General features: G+C 46.8%; 1 protein-coding gene across 3 annotated transcripts in view; it reads left to right on the top strand.

Moving 5' to 3' along the window:
* LOC116653863 (uncharacterized) overlaps positions 1–14,925 on the top strand; it is a 46,154-nt gene that overhangs the window by 18,054 nt on the left and 13,175 nt on the right. For 2 of the 3 annotated variants that reach the window (XR_004308448.2, XM_085512858.1), the window contains exon 3: positions 6,643–6,906. Coding sequence is in view for 2 of the 3 variants with exons in the window: in XM_085512858.1 (XP_085368984.1) it covers positions 6,643–6,906 (264 nt within the window). In the remaining variant the exon portion in view is untranslated. Of the gene's footprint in view, positions 1–6,054; positions 6,219–6,642; positions 6,907–14,925 lie in introns of those variants that run through there. The other variant, XM_085512859.1, reaches the window with a different exon arrangement.

Genomic DNA, 14,925 nt, shown 5'->3' with positions numbered 1-14,925 from the left:
GTAATAGTTTATTATTAATGTATACTGTGTCTTTTGGATTATACACGGCAGAAATGAGAGCTGAGCAAAATCAGAATGATAAACACTTTACCACAACCAAAATACACAGAAGACTTGTCTCTGCGCTCCCTTGGTTAGCCGCTTTGCACGAGGTATTCCAACAGTGCAATTTGTTCTCTGCAGTCGCTTGGCTTAGCAGTATTAGCAGAGGGTGAAGCAATGATTGTCAATGACAGGTAGATTAATTTCCCATATGGTTTTGTTGCTTATTAGAATTTATCAGCTGCCTCTCCTCCTTGGGGACAGACCCAGCCTGCCTGCCCAGGTGACCCGCCAGCGTGTCTCTATTATCAGCAGAGGTTGCGCTCTATTTACAATCTAACTTATTCCAAATGTCATTTCCAAATGATCCAGTGCAAAGTGCTTACAGATGCCTGGGCTGAGGAGAACAGCAAGGGAAAGGAGAAAGGGCATTGCATGAGTCCATCTCGTCAAGAAGTCTTGTCACGTTGCCAAAGCCCCAGCATACGGACTTGCCAAACTCGATTTCTTTCACCCTCTAAATCAGTTCAGTATGCGGTGCAGGAAAGCATCAGCACAGCAGTGTCCTTGAAGGAGCGAGCACGGCTCGCTTGCTGTTAATTGCAAATAATGAAGCAGATGTGGGGGCTCACTGCGAAATGAGAAGCGCGTACCTACTGCTGCAGAGCTGAGCCCACGGCTGCCCGGAGCTGTGCCACATGGGGCTGGGACATGGCCCCTCCCCAGGGCTGTGCCCTGTGCCATGCCCAGCCTGCAGCAGGGCTGGCTGTTCCCTAGAACCTCCTGCACCCCAACCTCTTGCAGGGGGGCTGTGACTCAGTGCTACGTGGAGCTCCTGGTGTCACTGTGACTTATGGCCTGACCTTGAGCACACTCAGATGCTCCTTGCAATCTGCTTTGTGCCTGCTGGGTGCCCAAAGAGTGAAAGGGAGAAAACAGCTGCTGGGGCAACTTACCTGCCCTGTCCCCTCCCACATTTGGTTCCTCTTTTTCTGCTGTGTAAGAGGTAAATGTGACTTCTGAGGCTTGTTTAGAAAATCTTTGTGGACTTCTTTTGTCTGTGTATGAGATATTTCTACTTACTTTACTTTTTATACATCTATCTAGATTTCATTAATGTATTAATTTACTATTTTAGTCATTGGTGGTTCACCGATGCTCAGGTCCTTGCAAGAACTGTTAGATCAAGACACGGTTTTACAGGTGTGCTTGCAATGAGACCAGCTGCACCAATGTATTGAACCAGGTGTGGTGTATGAGAACCACTTACAGTGCCCACAATGGAGGTGAACCATGGGCTTGTGTGGCCACAGAGGAGCAACTGAACCCCCCAGTGGCCTTAACATCTCTGCTCTAATGTCTGCTAATGAACTAGAGGATGGCAAGAGCAGTGCTTGGAGAGGGGGCACCCTGCCAGGATTTTGTGTGAATTTCAAGGCCTGAATTTAATACATCATTTTTATGCACATGGACACACAATACTAATTTATATTATAATGGTAATTAGTAAATCCTTAAGTGTATTACAGGCCACACAGACCATTAAAGCCCCAGATCTGCTCTTCTGTGTGGAAATGTGAGGCTCCTTAGTGAGCCTGAGCTGATCCCTGTCAATCCCTCTAGTGTCCAGGGGGTACTGTATGATTCTTCTGGACATTACGTACATCACTGACTGGCAGTTCATAAGAAAAGCTAAATCAATCCTGGCAGAACTCATATCTCATTCTACAGTGTCATTTTCTGTGCTAGACAACCACATGTTTTCCTAACCTCTCAAAATTCGGCACCATTCAGGCTCATGCTCTTGGTATCCATATGCGCCAGAGGTGATCACACCATCATACCTGCCCACAGGGCTGCGCAGAGATGCAGCACATCTGAGATGGGGCACATCTCTCTGAGCTCCCCATTATGGGGCTGGTGCAGTCTGTCCATCTGACATCTTAAGCCCTGTGTGAGCATTTATTCTCTGTGACTTGGGCTGACTCACGGGCTGCAGCTTCCCCCAGTGCTGTGCAGGAGCAGCAGCTCGTCAGCCCCCTGGAAGGATGCCTGGTGGCATTGTGCCCTGTGGGCAGGTCCTGGCCAGCTCTAGGGCACAGTGCTGAGCAGCCCAGTGGGTGGTGGGCTGCTGCTGGAAAGGGTCTGCTGTTTGGGTCAGTGTCTCAGGGCTTGGAAGCCAGCCCTTAGCTGTGTTTTGCTGTCCTGACTCTGTGGGCTTCTCTTTTACAAGCCGTGAAAGCAGAAACCAGAGCTGTGAGGTGAGGAGAGAGAAATGTACCAGGAACTGATGTGAATGGGAGTAACCAAAAGTTGCTGCTGGGAGGTCAGGGCTGAGGGACGTCGTATGTAACGAGTCTGTTTACCTTCTGTATTTCTTTCAGGAAGTTTCTTCATAGTTTTTAAAAGTGGAAAATCTGGGGGTGGTTCTTTCCTTTCTCCTTGTAATCTCTGGGTTTAGTTAAGCCCACAAAAATGCTGAGAGAAATTGCTTAATCCTGTTGAAGTCTGTCATCATCTTCCAGCTCTAACTCAATACAAATTTTTGTTTGATTTCTGAGGAAATGGTCATTTGCCACGACAGATGACAGTATCTGTGCATGTCGCAGAGGGCTTTTCAATAACTGCTGTATTGCATGAGTAGCAGCAGCTTTTGGGGCAGCCCAGCATGCAGCACAGCAGGGTGTCTCCATGTGGTGTGAGCAGGCTGTGCCTTCTGCCAGACCATGCAGATCTCACTCCTTGGTGCAGAGCTGAACTTCCAGTCTTTGTCATGTTGCCGTGACCTCCTCCAAAGGTGGTATTTATTGTGCTCTTCCTTTTGATTTTGTCTGAAATCACCTTTATTTGAACATATGCATCACGTTCTGGGTAGCTGTGGGATTGGCAGCTGCTTGCTCCTGGTGTAACAAGTTACAGGTGTCCAAGGGCTCTGGTTTTCCAGTTCCTGGGAAGTGCCATTCTGTGGCCAAAACACCCAGGACTCAGCATCCATCCCCAACCTCCACCAGTTCTCTCCTTACTTCTCAAACACTGCTGAGGTTGGTTTCCAGCTCACAGGTTTCTTGAACTGCTGTTGTTCAAACAGCCTTTTGATTAGATCTTTCTTTCAAGTACGATGATTTACTAGAAGGGCCATCTGCACTACCTGAATGAGTGCTGCCTCCTTCCCTCTGCTTTCCATCCTCCCTACAGATCTGCTTGCAAATGTGGCAGGTGCCTGTTTGGGTCACAGCCAATCTAGAGAAACAAAATCTTCTCCTTTGTGACACGTAGGGTTGTATTTCAGAACAAAGAGCTGAACTCTGTTTCACAGCCTGCAAGCACCTGATGTCTTGTGGCTTATCTGAACAAGCAGCAAAAATCAGGTTTTGTTAATGAGCTTTAGCCCAGTTTTTGAAAATCTTCTGTACCTTCCGTGTCCTGGATGTGGTAATGAGCCTTCCTTGGTTACAGCAAAATACCCCTGTGCCTGTGTTACGTTTCCCCATGCTTCTTCTCAGCTGAAGCCTGCCTGATAGCAAGGCAGCACCATGCAATGTATCAGGCTGGGAGGGCTCATGTCTCTGGCAGCAGAAGCTGTACAGAAAGCTGCTTGAGTTGAGCTGCTTGGCAGGTTACCCACCAAGTACAGAAAGTAGTGTTTCTTCTAGAAAAAAAAAAAAGAAAAACACAACAACAACCCAAACTTGACCTGGGGAGGAGGGGAATTCAGTTCTCCACCAAGGAAATCAGAATGAAATGTTTCCTCTGGGAACTGTTGTTGAAATGTTGATGCTTGTCTGCTGTTACAACAGTGGCTGGGTGCCAGTGCTCTGGCTGCACTGCAGTAGCCATATGCTCCCCGGTGACTGCAGCTCCGTGGGATAGGTGCTCTGCTCACAGCTCCCCACACACAGTAAGGGGCCCGGGTCTACAGGCTTGGTTTCACAGCGGCCCATATGAGCACGTTTGTGGCAATGGTTCCCCAGGAGAAAAATCTGAGCCAAGTATGTTCTGAACTCTCCTACTTCAAGGAAAGTTGCAGTAATGTGACCTTTTGTGTTTCAGTTTAGCATAAAGCCAAACAGAACTTGAAATGAGAGAAAAGAGTGGTTGCTGAAGTCTCACCCGTGGCCCACCTTAAGGTCTGGTAGGACAGATGCACAGTGGCCCTGGAGACATTCGAAGGCTGAGCCAAAATATTTTGGAAGGACTGTGATAGAAATGGCCGGGGCAGATTGTTCTTCTGTCATCAGCACTGCTGTTTTAAATGAAGAGTGAATAAATACACTGGAAGGGTGTAGCGGTCCTGTAAACTGGCTAAGGACTACAGCAGCAGCTCCTGCACCACCTTGTGCAGCGGTTCCACCCTGCAGAGTAATAAGCTGTACTTACAGCACCTCTGTATGCCCCAGCACAGCCCCTGCAGCCCCAAGCTGAGCCTCGCTGCTGGTGGTAGGCAAAGACTGAGCGCCTCTGTCTGATGCCAGAAGTGAGAGCTGACTCGGCACTGCTTTCCTTTAGTTCCACTTGGCTGTGCTGCTGCTGCCTGTGGGTGTTGTAAGGACTCACTCAGGGTTGCAGCACTGAGGTGTTCCAAACCGGCTGCTGAGGCTGTTCCCCACGGCTCGGCGGAGCTGTATAACAGGATGAAGTGGGATTATTTTGCCTTAGCAGGAATCGCACACCTGGGCCATTCCAGATAGAGCAGACTGGATGCACTGGGCACACAGCAGGCTCCAGGCATCGCCCCACGTGGAGGTATGAATAGAAATGAAGCGCTGAGCTCTAATACCCATCTGCAAGGCAAATAGAACAAGTTTTTGTACAGGGGATTAGCACAAAGCTGAAGCCCTACTGGTTTCATTTGAAAATTCCTTGGGAAGAGTGGTTACAGCCAGCTCTTAAAGCTCACTTTGCACAGAACATCTTATAAAATTATGTGGTAGATGAGGAACATATGTCCCTTCTGCCTGTTTCATTTTGCCCTACTTTAGCTCCTTCCTTTCACAAAACTCAACTTCTGCATTGAGTCCGAGCCTGATGTGAGGACTGCTTCTCAAATCGAGGTGGTTTCCATCCTCATTAATGGAGCCTAAGAAAGAAATGAGTGTAAGATCTGTCCGGATAATTTCTGATAAATTCCCCCTTTTTAATTTCCACTCCCTTTTTTTCTTTCGTAATTAACTGAGTTAAAGTAGTCCCAACTTGCACAATCCCATGTGAAAGAAATGCAGCCAGCATGAAATGTGATAGCTGCAGAACGCCCACTGTGGGGCTGGCGGTGATGGGAAAGGCCTGGCAGGTGCCCCCTCCTTCCCACCAGCAGGAAATCCTGGGTGCTGCACAGCGTAAGGTGTTGTTGGGGACTGGTGGCTGCAGACGCAAACTGGTTAGAAAACACCTGCATTGAGTCATCTGCCCAGTCAGCTACTGGAAATGGTCTCAGCTGTGATTTCCCAGGGCAATCCCTCCCAGCGACTCATTCACCCTAAGAGGAAGCACTTGCAGTTAATGCAGACGGAGATGAATTGCCTGGATTTCCAGCAGTGAGGCCACAGGTGATCAGGCAGTGGTCTGGGCTGCTGGTATGAAGGAGTGTGTGAGCTTTGGTGATCTATGTGGGACCCTGAGCAGCCAACCTCATCCTCACAGCAAGAGCAACCACGGCTGCTCCTGCCTGGGGAACTCTGCGTCAGGAAGGAAGGGAAGGGGAAAGTCTTTTGGAGCAGATGAAAGATCCAACTGAGGTTCAGCAGCGGGGGCCGGCCATGCCATGCACTGAATGGGAGGAAGGAGGAATCACTTCCTCAGGCCTCCCTTTGTGCTGTTTGATAATTAACACTGCAAGATCTCTGAGTTTGAGCACCTGGAAAGCTCTCAGCTGTATGTAGGCCAAAGAAAACATGGTTTTCCTGTTAAAAGAAGTCTCATTTTATCTCATCAGCCTGTGCGTTTCTTGTAGATCCTGCTCATGTTTGCAAAAGTACATTTGGGCTCTTTCCTCTGTTCTCTTACACAACTGTTCAGTTGGCCAAAGGCTGCAGGTTTCTGAAGAGCACCAGTGAGAAACATCCCAGCTGGGGCTGAGAGGTGATACTGCTGCTTGGACTGGGCTGGCCAGGAGCGTAGCAGGCACTGCTGGGAGCCACTGTATGATTCTATGACAGCAATGAGAGCTCAAGCCACAACCGGTAATGCAATGGCTGAAAAGTCCTTCTCTATCAGCTAGCATCTTGTCTAAAAAATTTCTTCATTTATTTGGGAGAGTATGGCAGATCCCCTTACACGTAACATGTTTATGTATACAGTGACTGATCTGCATGCAGCCCTGCGCTGTAGAAACAACTGGTAGGTTGTAATGTTTGTAAATGTTGCTCTCAGATTAAAATTTAAGAGACAAGCTATGGAAATAGATCTTATTACAGCACACTGTGACCAAATATGGTCCCAATAAAGTGAAATAAAAGAGAACCAATTTTATATCAGGCCATTAACATTCTCCCAGATGCTGTGTGCCATATGCCAGAATTTTTAGCTCTAAAGCAAACTGTGTCTGTAACACCTACAAACTCACTGACTTCTTTCCTTCTCTTTTCACTTCCCACTCTTTAACAGGTGAAGAAAGATGTGGCAGCAACCTGTGACAGTGCTCCTGAAGAGCAGCGCATTGCAGCCGTGCCCTGCAGACCACCAGCATCCCTGCTTTGCATCACCCCATCCAGCACTGAGAAGCACTTCTGTAGGCGAGGAGGTTTCCATCTTCCAGGCTGTTTGGGCATGGAGTGCTCCACCAAGGTCACTGACTTGCCCTGTTATTCTGAAGATCTCCATACCCCTGTGACCCGTGTAGTCCGTATGAACTACCTACAGAGATTAGAGGTACCAATTCCTACCTTACTGTTATTTGCTACTTCATCAGTTTGTTTAGATTCTCTAGAACTCAAAATAATCTGGTTTTTAAGTCTGAATCCTCATGATTTCACACAAAGATTAGATTTATTGGCAGCCTAAATGCTCAGTTGTGTGCATTATTTCCATTGGATCGAGAGCCGATTGAAAACTGGAGGGGTGAACATTTGCATGGTCCAAGAAATGAACTAGCACTGGATCATTCTTTTCCCCTCTGAGTTATACTGACAGCAGCCATAACATCAAGGCTGAAAAGTTTATTTACTATGTAAAGACCATATTTTCCCTTCTTACCCCAGCTCTTTCTGGCTTGTGTTGCTTGGCAATATCCCATCAGCCACTAACACCCAGAGGCGTGGCACTATGATGGGATGAAAAATGAACATGCAGAAGAATATTGAAGATTTAAGTGGGTTTGGTTCTAAGAAAACCAGTGGAAAACATGTTTACTCCAAGCATCTGTAGCACCTAATTGAGGCAGTGATATTTTCTGTAAGAACAGAGGGAATGACTTCCTGCTTTCTCTTTGGATTTGAATTTTGCTTTGAATTGATATGACATAATTCATGGAATTATTTTCTTACAGTTACACTGGAAACTTTCTGCCCATATATGAGGATGTGTTAATCAGGGTGAAAAAGCTTGCAGTCATTGGAGCTGAGTTGATTTCTAGACTATTTGTTTGGAACTGTTGCTTCCTCCCAATTTGCAGAAATCCAGTGCTCAGTAAACACTATTATTTTTGAGCTATTAATGTTGCTATAAATTTGAATGCTAGAAAGAAGGCGGCAGATTGTGATTAAAATGGACATAATCTACATCTGTGTGAAGTCATCTCCCACGCTAAGTGCAGCAGAGAACAAAACACATGTATATGTGCCCATTAAGGACAATCTAGGGCCTCTGCTCTGCAGCATTGGTGTCACCAGGTGGATTCCTGTAGGTGTGGATGCCTTCGGGTCTCAGAGCCCTCTGGGGCTGTGCTGGTGCAGCCTGGGCAGCCTGCAGTGCCAGCCCTGCTTGCCAAAGGATGGAAATACACTTCACTGCCTCCCTGGTGCAACTTGCCCTCCATTCCCTGCCTCTTGTCACTGTGCCTTGGTGGCAGCTGTTTCAGAAGTGACCTTTTCCTTTTTCTCCAAAAATGCAGATTAACACTTTTCATAGACCTTTGAGGATGCAAATCCTACAAGTTGCATTATAAAGATCTTCCACTTGGCATCACAGCCCCATCCGTGCCATCTGGAGGAGCCCTGAGCTGGGTAGGTAGGCTGGGGAGCAGAGGAGAGGGCTGCGGGAAGCTTCACACAGACAGGTGCTTCTAAATACAGCTCTGAGAGCACTCTCAGACCAATATTGGTACCCCCAGCCCTTGCTGGGCCTCCAGGCAGGGCCATGAAGGAAGTCGGCAGCGTGAGGCACTAAAATATGAAATGTTTCTGCAAAGAAACATTACAATTCCTGCTCTCTTCCAGTAAGTGTGAATTAACAGCAGTCCGGAGCTGAGCTGAAATGTGCAGGGTGAGAGACTGGGAGAGTTATTTTTAGCAAATACATATATATACATATATATATATATATATATATATATATATACAACCCTTTAATAGCCACCCATTCATCTGCTTTTTAATGTGTACAAGACTTCAGCAGGCTCTGTGGGGCCCTGTTTGCTCCCCATGAACACTGGTGGCAAGGATCTGTGCAGAGGGGAGGAATCCTGGGCTGCAACAGAGTGGTCAGCACTGGGAATTTCCTTGTGTCCCACTGGGATCAGGTCTGATGAGCATCCTCTGAACAGAACCACCATTGGCCCCGCTCCTCCCAGCACATGCCAGGGCTTGCTCCCAGTCTGCAAAGTCTGAACTTTGAGGTTTTCTTCTGAAGTATCCAGCAATGCCAACAAAGACAAAACCAGGACACTGAAGCAGACATGAAGATATTTAGACTGTGGGGGGAGGGAAAGGGCTCAGGGTTCTCTTTAATTTGCAGTTTATCAGCAGTTTTAAAGAGTAAACACAGCCATACTGAACATGCATAAGCATGGCTTGGAGAGCCATTGAAATCTGGGTCATGGCTTCAGCTCTGCCTGGGGACCTCATTATGTGGATGCAGGCACAGGGAGGCTTCCCAATGCTGTGAGGAGACCAAGAGCACTGAGCACAGCAGCACTCTGCAGGTATGTGACCAAGTACCATCAGCCTGCACAGTGCTGATATCACAGGGTCAGGAAGCAGGAAAGAGATGCTGGGTCTATTGCTTGATAGCTCGGTTCCACAGCAATGCCCAAGCAGGAGCGCCTTGCAGGTACGTACCAGGATCAGAGCTGGGGTGCCAGGCAGCACTGGGCTGCCTCCTGGATAGTCCCAGCAGAGTTTGCATTGGGGGGAGCCAGAAAAAGGCTTGCATTGATCCACATTGCTATGATTTGGGATGTGAGCATGGCTTTTGCAGAGCACCAGTCTGTTCTGTGCTTGAGACACAGTCTCTGTTTGTATTTTAAGCGTCTCTTCCAAGCAAAACATGTGAAAAGAGAACACTTAAACAGGAAGGGTTTGATTTTTCTTCCCCTCATAAATTTTGTTTTGTGTTTTGATGCTGCTAATTACTGGAGATTCCAGCACAAGAGCTTTGCTTGCTAGCAAACCAGCTTCCCGTGCTCCCTGTCCTCCGGTCAATAGCTACAACCTCCCGCTCTATTTGTTTAACTTCTAAAACCCCCATGGAGTGTTTGTGAGCTGTGTCAGCCTGGAGCTTTTACTGAATGTATGGGATCAGCAGAGCTGGGAGGTGGCTCATCTAAAAACCTGCATTTAATAACTGCAAGTAGGGTGAGATTTGTTTTGTTTGACCAACTTTATTGGGGGTTTTGATTACTGTTGCTGTGGCTATGCAGAAAGAACTTTTCTTCCCTCTCTTTAAACTGATCCCTAGATCACTCTAAGACTTCAGGCCCTGAATAGCTTTCAGTGCTGCTACATGGCCACACACGCCAAGGCTATGGCTAGTGGAGAAGTCCTTTTGCTTACAGGGTCTGCTCTGAGGTATCTCAGTGGTGCTCATGCATGGATATTGTTGCTACAGAAGAGATTTCTTGGCAACTGTAGACTCCTGGGATTGTATTTCAGCACCAGTGGAAGAGGCTGTAATGCAAGGGCTCTTTAGAAAGTCCCACTTCAGTTCCTAGTATAACAAAACTGCTTTTTGACCTCCAGTATGAGCCACTCTCTGTAAAGTGATTTGGGACATTGTGTACACTTCTTTGGGAATGCTGACTGGGGCTGCTGTGTGACCTCTGTAGCTCAGCGGGTCCGGAGGAACTGGTTCACCGCTCACAGCTGAAAAAGCAGTTCCTCGGAGCACAGCTTCCTCTGCAGCAGCCTCTTTAGTTTTGTGGTTAAGACAGTGCAGCTTGTTTCTGTGGCAGCAGCCATGTTGTTGTAGGAATCACACAATCACTTCAGCGCTATTAGAAAGGGTAAGACAGCGAAGACTGTTTGAAAAATGAAAGCTCCCACTCCTGCCAGGCTGCTCTGCTTCACTCCGCAGAGTGATGCACAGATTGGTTCCCATTGCAGGTGGGTGTCTGACACCCATCTCTTCAGGGTGCTGCCTGCCCCAGGTGAGCCAGGGGACGCACTCCTGCTTGCCTTGGGCCCTGCAGGGAGCAGGACTGACCCAGCACCTCCAACTGATTGCTGTGTTTGTAGTATCTCTCATTTGTGCCCAAACCTCCATGCCATCCTTCACTGATGATTTTAGGATGCAACGTGGGCTCCAGTGGGGAGAACACAGAGCGCAGTCACTGAGGGACCAACAGCAGACACATCTTCCCTTTGTTCAAATGCCAAAACAGCCACAGGATGTGCCTCTGAGTTATATCTGCAGCAGGTTCTGCTTCCTTTTAGATATTTTTAGAATATAGTCAAGATATTTTTGTTTGTTTGTTTTTGTGTGTACACACGTGTGTTTAATTAAATAAGAGAACCCTGCTTGCAGGAGGCCTACGTGCAGAGGATGTGTAAGACACCCATTTGCCTGGGCTTCAGTGCCACATCTTAGTCTGGGTGATAACAGAATAACAGAATGGCCTGGGTTGAAAAGGACCTCAAAGATCATTCAGTTCCAACCCGCTGCTATGTGCAGGGTCACCAAACACCAGACCAGGCTGCCCAGAGCCACATCCAGCCTGGCCTTGAATGCATGTGGCATCCACAGCCTCCTTGGGCAACCTGTTCCAATGCGTCACCACCCTCTGTTTCAGTGCCTCCATTAACACTATTTTAAGAGAATGCCTACCAGGAATCAGTCTATTGCTAACAAAAGAAGAGCAATGTGTGGCCTCATTAGAATCCAATTGCCAGGAGTCAGTTGTGAGGTTATTTTTGGCACTGGGGCCAAGTTTGATTTTCACTTTCTTCTATGTGTCCTGCTCTTCCTCCTTCAGCATTCAGTCTTTTCACAGTTGTTGGGCTCATCTTTGTGACATGTGCTCCTTGTTACTACATGTGTTGGTTTTTCGCTTCACATTCAGATTATTAGCAATATTGATGCTCGAGATAATTTTTGTGCCATTTCTGGAGAGACATGCAAATCTGAGCTGCTTTCCATTTAATATCAGCTGAAGTTCCCTGCAACGTTGTCATCTGCATGGGAACCAGCAGCCCATCTGCGCCTAACATCAATATCAGAGTGAAAGAGAGTCCCTTCTGCATGATAAATATGCACTGTGAAAATCCTCATCAGATCTGAAAGTGGGCCTGATGGGAAAAGTCATTCTTTCCCTAAAACTAGCAGCAGGTCAAATCGCATTTCAGCTGTGAATAATGGACAGCAGTGATTCACCCTGCAGCCAGCCTCATAAAAGTCCACTCCTTATTCTCTAAGATGAATAGGAGTGATATTTTTATAGACAAGCGTTGTTGTTGGTAGGTCCTTTCTGGGTCAGCTTATAACAACACATGCAACCCCTTCTGGCTGCCTCCCAGCTTCACACAGACTGGCAGATCCACTGTCAGCCCAACCGCAGGGGCTGGAGCGGGGATCTAGAGAGGATGTGCTGGACCACACACTCCTTCAGTTGGGTTAAGAAAATACACTTAAGCCAAACATCAAAACTTTTCAGCCCTGAGCCATACTATTTAAGGGAAAAACAGCATACCACGTGCTTGCCAGGGACAGAGAATCCTATTGCTCCTAGTGCTAGATGGGGAGAGGATCTTCATGACTTTTGCTGCTCATCTGCCTAGGGCTGAAATCAGTGCAAGTTCCCTACTTGGGGTTATGCCTTCCCTTGAGGTAATGGTGCTCTTCTGCTTGCAAGAAATCAACACTATATATATATATATATATATACATTACTTATTCCTCTTCTTTTTTTCTACATATATGGCTGCTTCATCTGCGCTAGTGCAGTATTTTCCATTAGGCACTCCTCTGCAGTACAACAATAAACACTCTTAGAACAACATGCATACGATTAAACTGTTAAACCTGCTCGAAGTATACAGTTCATAAATTGAAAGCGCCTATGCTCATACTTTGCTATTGATTGCTGAGCTTATAAAAATAGAAGAACTTGCCCTTAAGAAACAAGAATTGTGGTTCTTTAAGCTTTTCTTTGTCAGGCAGCCAAAAAAGACAACTTTACATGGAAATGTTGCCATTTGTTCATGTCAGAAGTAGTTTGTTCGATTAGATGTTTTTTAGCTCTGCTGATTTATATGAAGAAGGTTAATATTTTTTTTACTGTTTTTCTTCATGCTGTGCCTTTAATACGCACTAAGATAACTGAGCCTAGTAAAATATACAGTGTTATTTGGTAATGTGTTTATTGGATTCCATTAGAAGACTCTGAGAAATTATTTGAGATTTTTTGCTTCTTCAACTAAAAATATCTCCTTTTTTCTTCCTTTTTTTTTTTTTTCTTTTTCTTTTACCCCTGCACAATCTTGCAAGCTTTTTGTTTTCTGGAAATGCTTGAAAGAAGAGATTGTTAGAAACAGACTTATAGTGGGTTCGTGTTGGTTTTCTTTGCTTGTCTGTTTTTGTTTTGTTGTTCTCTCCTGAGAGTGAAAAGGAGAGGCTGTCAGGGGAAGAATGTTTAGAATTATTCCTGTTTTCCAAAGCTTGCGTCCACGGTTCTCAAGCATATCTGGCATCAGGCAGGACAATAAGTGCAAGAGGAGCCTAAGCTTCCAGTAACTTGCCTTTTTAAATGGTCTTATGGTGGCTTCAGATCAGTCGTGGTTTTATGGATGTGGTTTTAGGGTAGCTTAAACTAGCAAAAAATTACACATTTTTCTCAGGCTGGACTGTGGAGCTGTGCTCAGCCTTAGCAGCCTGCATAAAGCTACACATGTGCATGTTTGACTGAACTGGGGCAGTAGTGCTATGTCAGTGGCCTTGCCACAGACCTAATGATTACAGAGCACCGAGGCCATTCAGCTGGCTTTGGGCTGGAACCACTCCTGTGGTTCATGGTTACTTCCTAAAGGTTCCTGTAAGTGCTTCAGGACTCGCAGTGTGATCAGGAGGTGAAGCCTCAGGAAGTGCTGGAGATCAGGGTGTGCTGGGTGCACTCTGTGGGGTGGCCTCTGGGAGGGACAGTGCAAACCACAATGACTGGGGGTGGTCTGGAAGCTAACTCCAGCGTAACCAAGGGTGTGGGTTCCTAATCCAGAGGTAAGCTGCTTCCAGCAGAGGTGGCCTTTCCACATCCCATGTGGATGCTCCTGCCCACTCCCTTCTGTTGCCTCAGGGTCCCATTGAGCCACGTACTGACATGGATCATGTTGATCCAGTGCAAAGCAGAATGTGTTTTGTGCATTGTAGGTTAGGTTTGTGTCAGACCATAATTATGTATATGGCAATCTGCTGTAGGATCACCTGTCTGATGGTGAGAGAAACGTGCTGCTCCTTTTTTTGGTAGCCTTCAGTTAGACTGGATTAAGTAAAAGGAAACTGGATTACAGGGAAGCTGAGGTTTGACAAATTCTGGGGCCTGAACTGGTTTCATCAGCTCAGAAAGCTCTTGTTAACTCCTCATAGCTGCCTTTGGTGGGAACTGTACAAAACCTGGAGCTTGCAGCAAGCTCTGGTGAGCCAGATAACAGGCAGAGGAGCCTTTCTTTGAATGTGGTACCTGTAAGAAATCAGCCAGCCAAAGGAGGTTTGATGGGGTTAGCTGATAGGTTTACATAGGTCAGTGGTCCAGAACCCAGCAAGGGGTTTGGGTTTCCAGTTAAATGCCCTTTCCCTGTGCACTTAATTGCTGGTGACAGCGGCTGGCTGCTCCTGGTGCCTGTACAGTACTCACATGCCACCACAAGGGAATATAATCATGGCATCTTTCTCTCTTCCTATTGGCACCTGAACAAACATTCTTGCAGTTCTGTACTTGAGCTTTGATTTTAAACACAGCTTTCGCATGCTAGGTGTCAGTACTTCCCAGGATTCTTCTCTCTGCTTCCTGCAGACAGGCTTCTGTTTTGGAAAAGAAATTAAAAAGCCATATAACCTCGCTCTGCATCAGGTGACAGCAGTGACTGCACTGGTGGTAGGGAGAGTCAGTCCCACCAGCATATGAGAAGTGAAGACAGGTTGCCTGTCCTCCCCAGGACAGATTCCCAGCTTCCAGTAATCTGCCACTTTGGGGCTTCCTGAGCTCAGGATGTGGTGCCTCTGTGTGCAGAAGCCTGTGGCAGCATCTCTTTCCAATCATGTCATATGATGAAGTTGCAGAGGTCTAACAAAAGGTTCTGTGTGACTGCTGAGAGGGGCATGGCTGGGGGAGGCTTTGGGAGGAGCAGGTGGGAGCTGAGAGTGAAGGACAGGGAGGGGAGAAGATGCTGTTCTTGGAGTGTGAAGAATATCTGGCAGCTGTGGGAAGGATGGAGAGGATTTCTAGCCTTTATCTGTCATGCAAAAAAAATCACAGAAAAATTAGGGCATAAAAGCATGGATAAAGAGAAGAACAGCATGAGAGTT

Source organism: Coturnix japonica, chromosome 12 (genome assembly GCF_054131305.1).
Source record: "Coturnix japonica strain WE chromosome 12, WE-NBRP24, whole genome shotgun sequence".
Classification (NCBI taxonomy): Eukaryota; Metazoa; Chordata; class Aves; order Galliformes; family Phasianidae; genus Coturnix; species Coturnix japonica.
The sequence above is the reverse complement of the archived record's forward strand: the minus strand, read 5'-3'. Positions and strand labels throughout refer to the sequence as shown.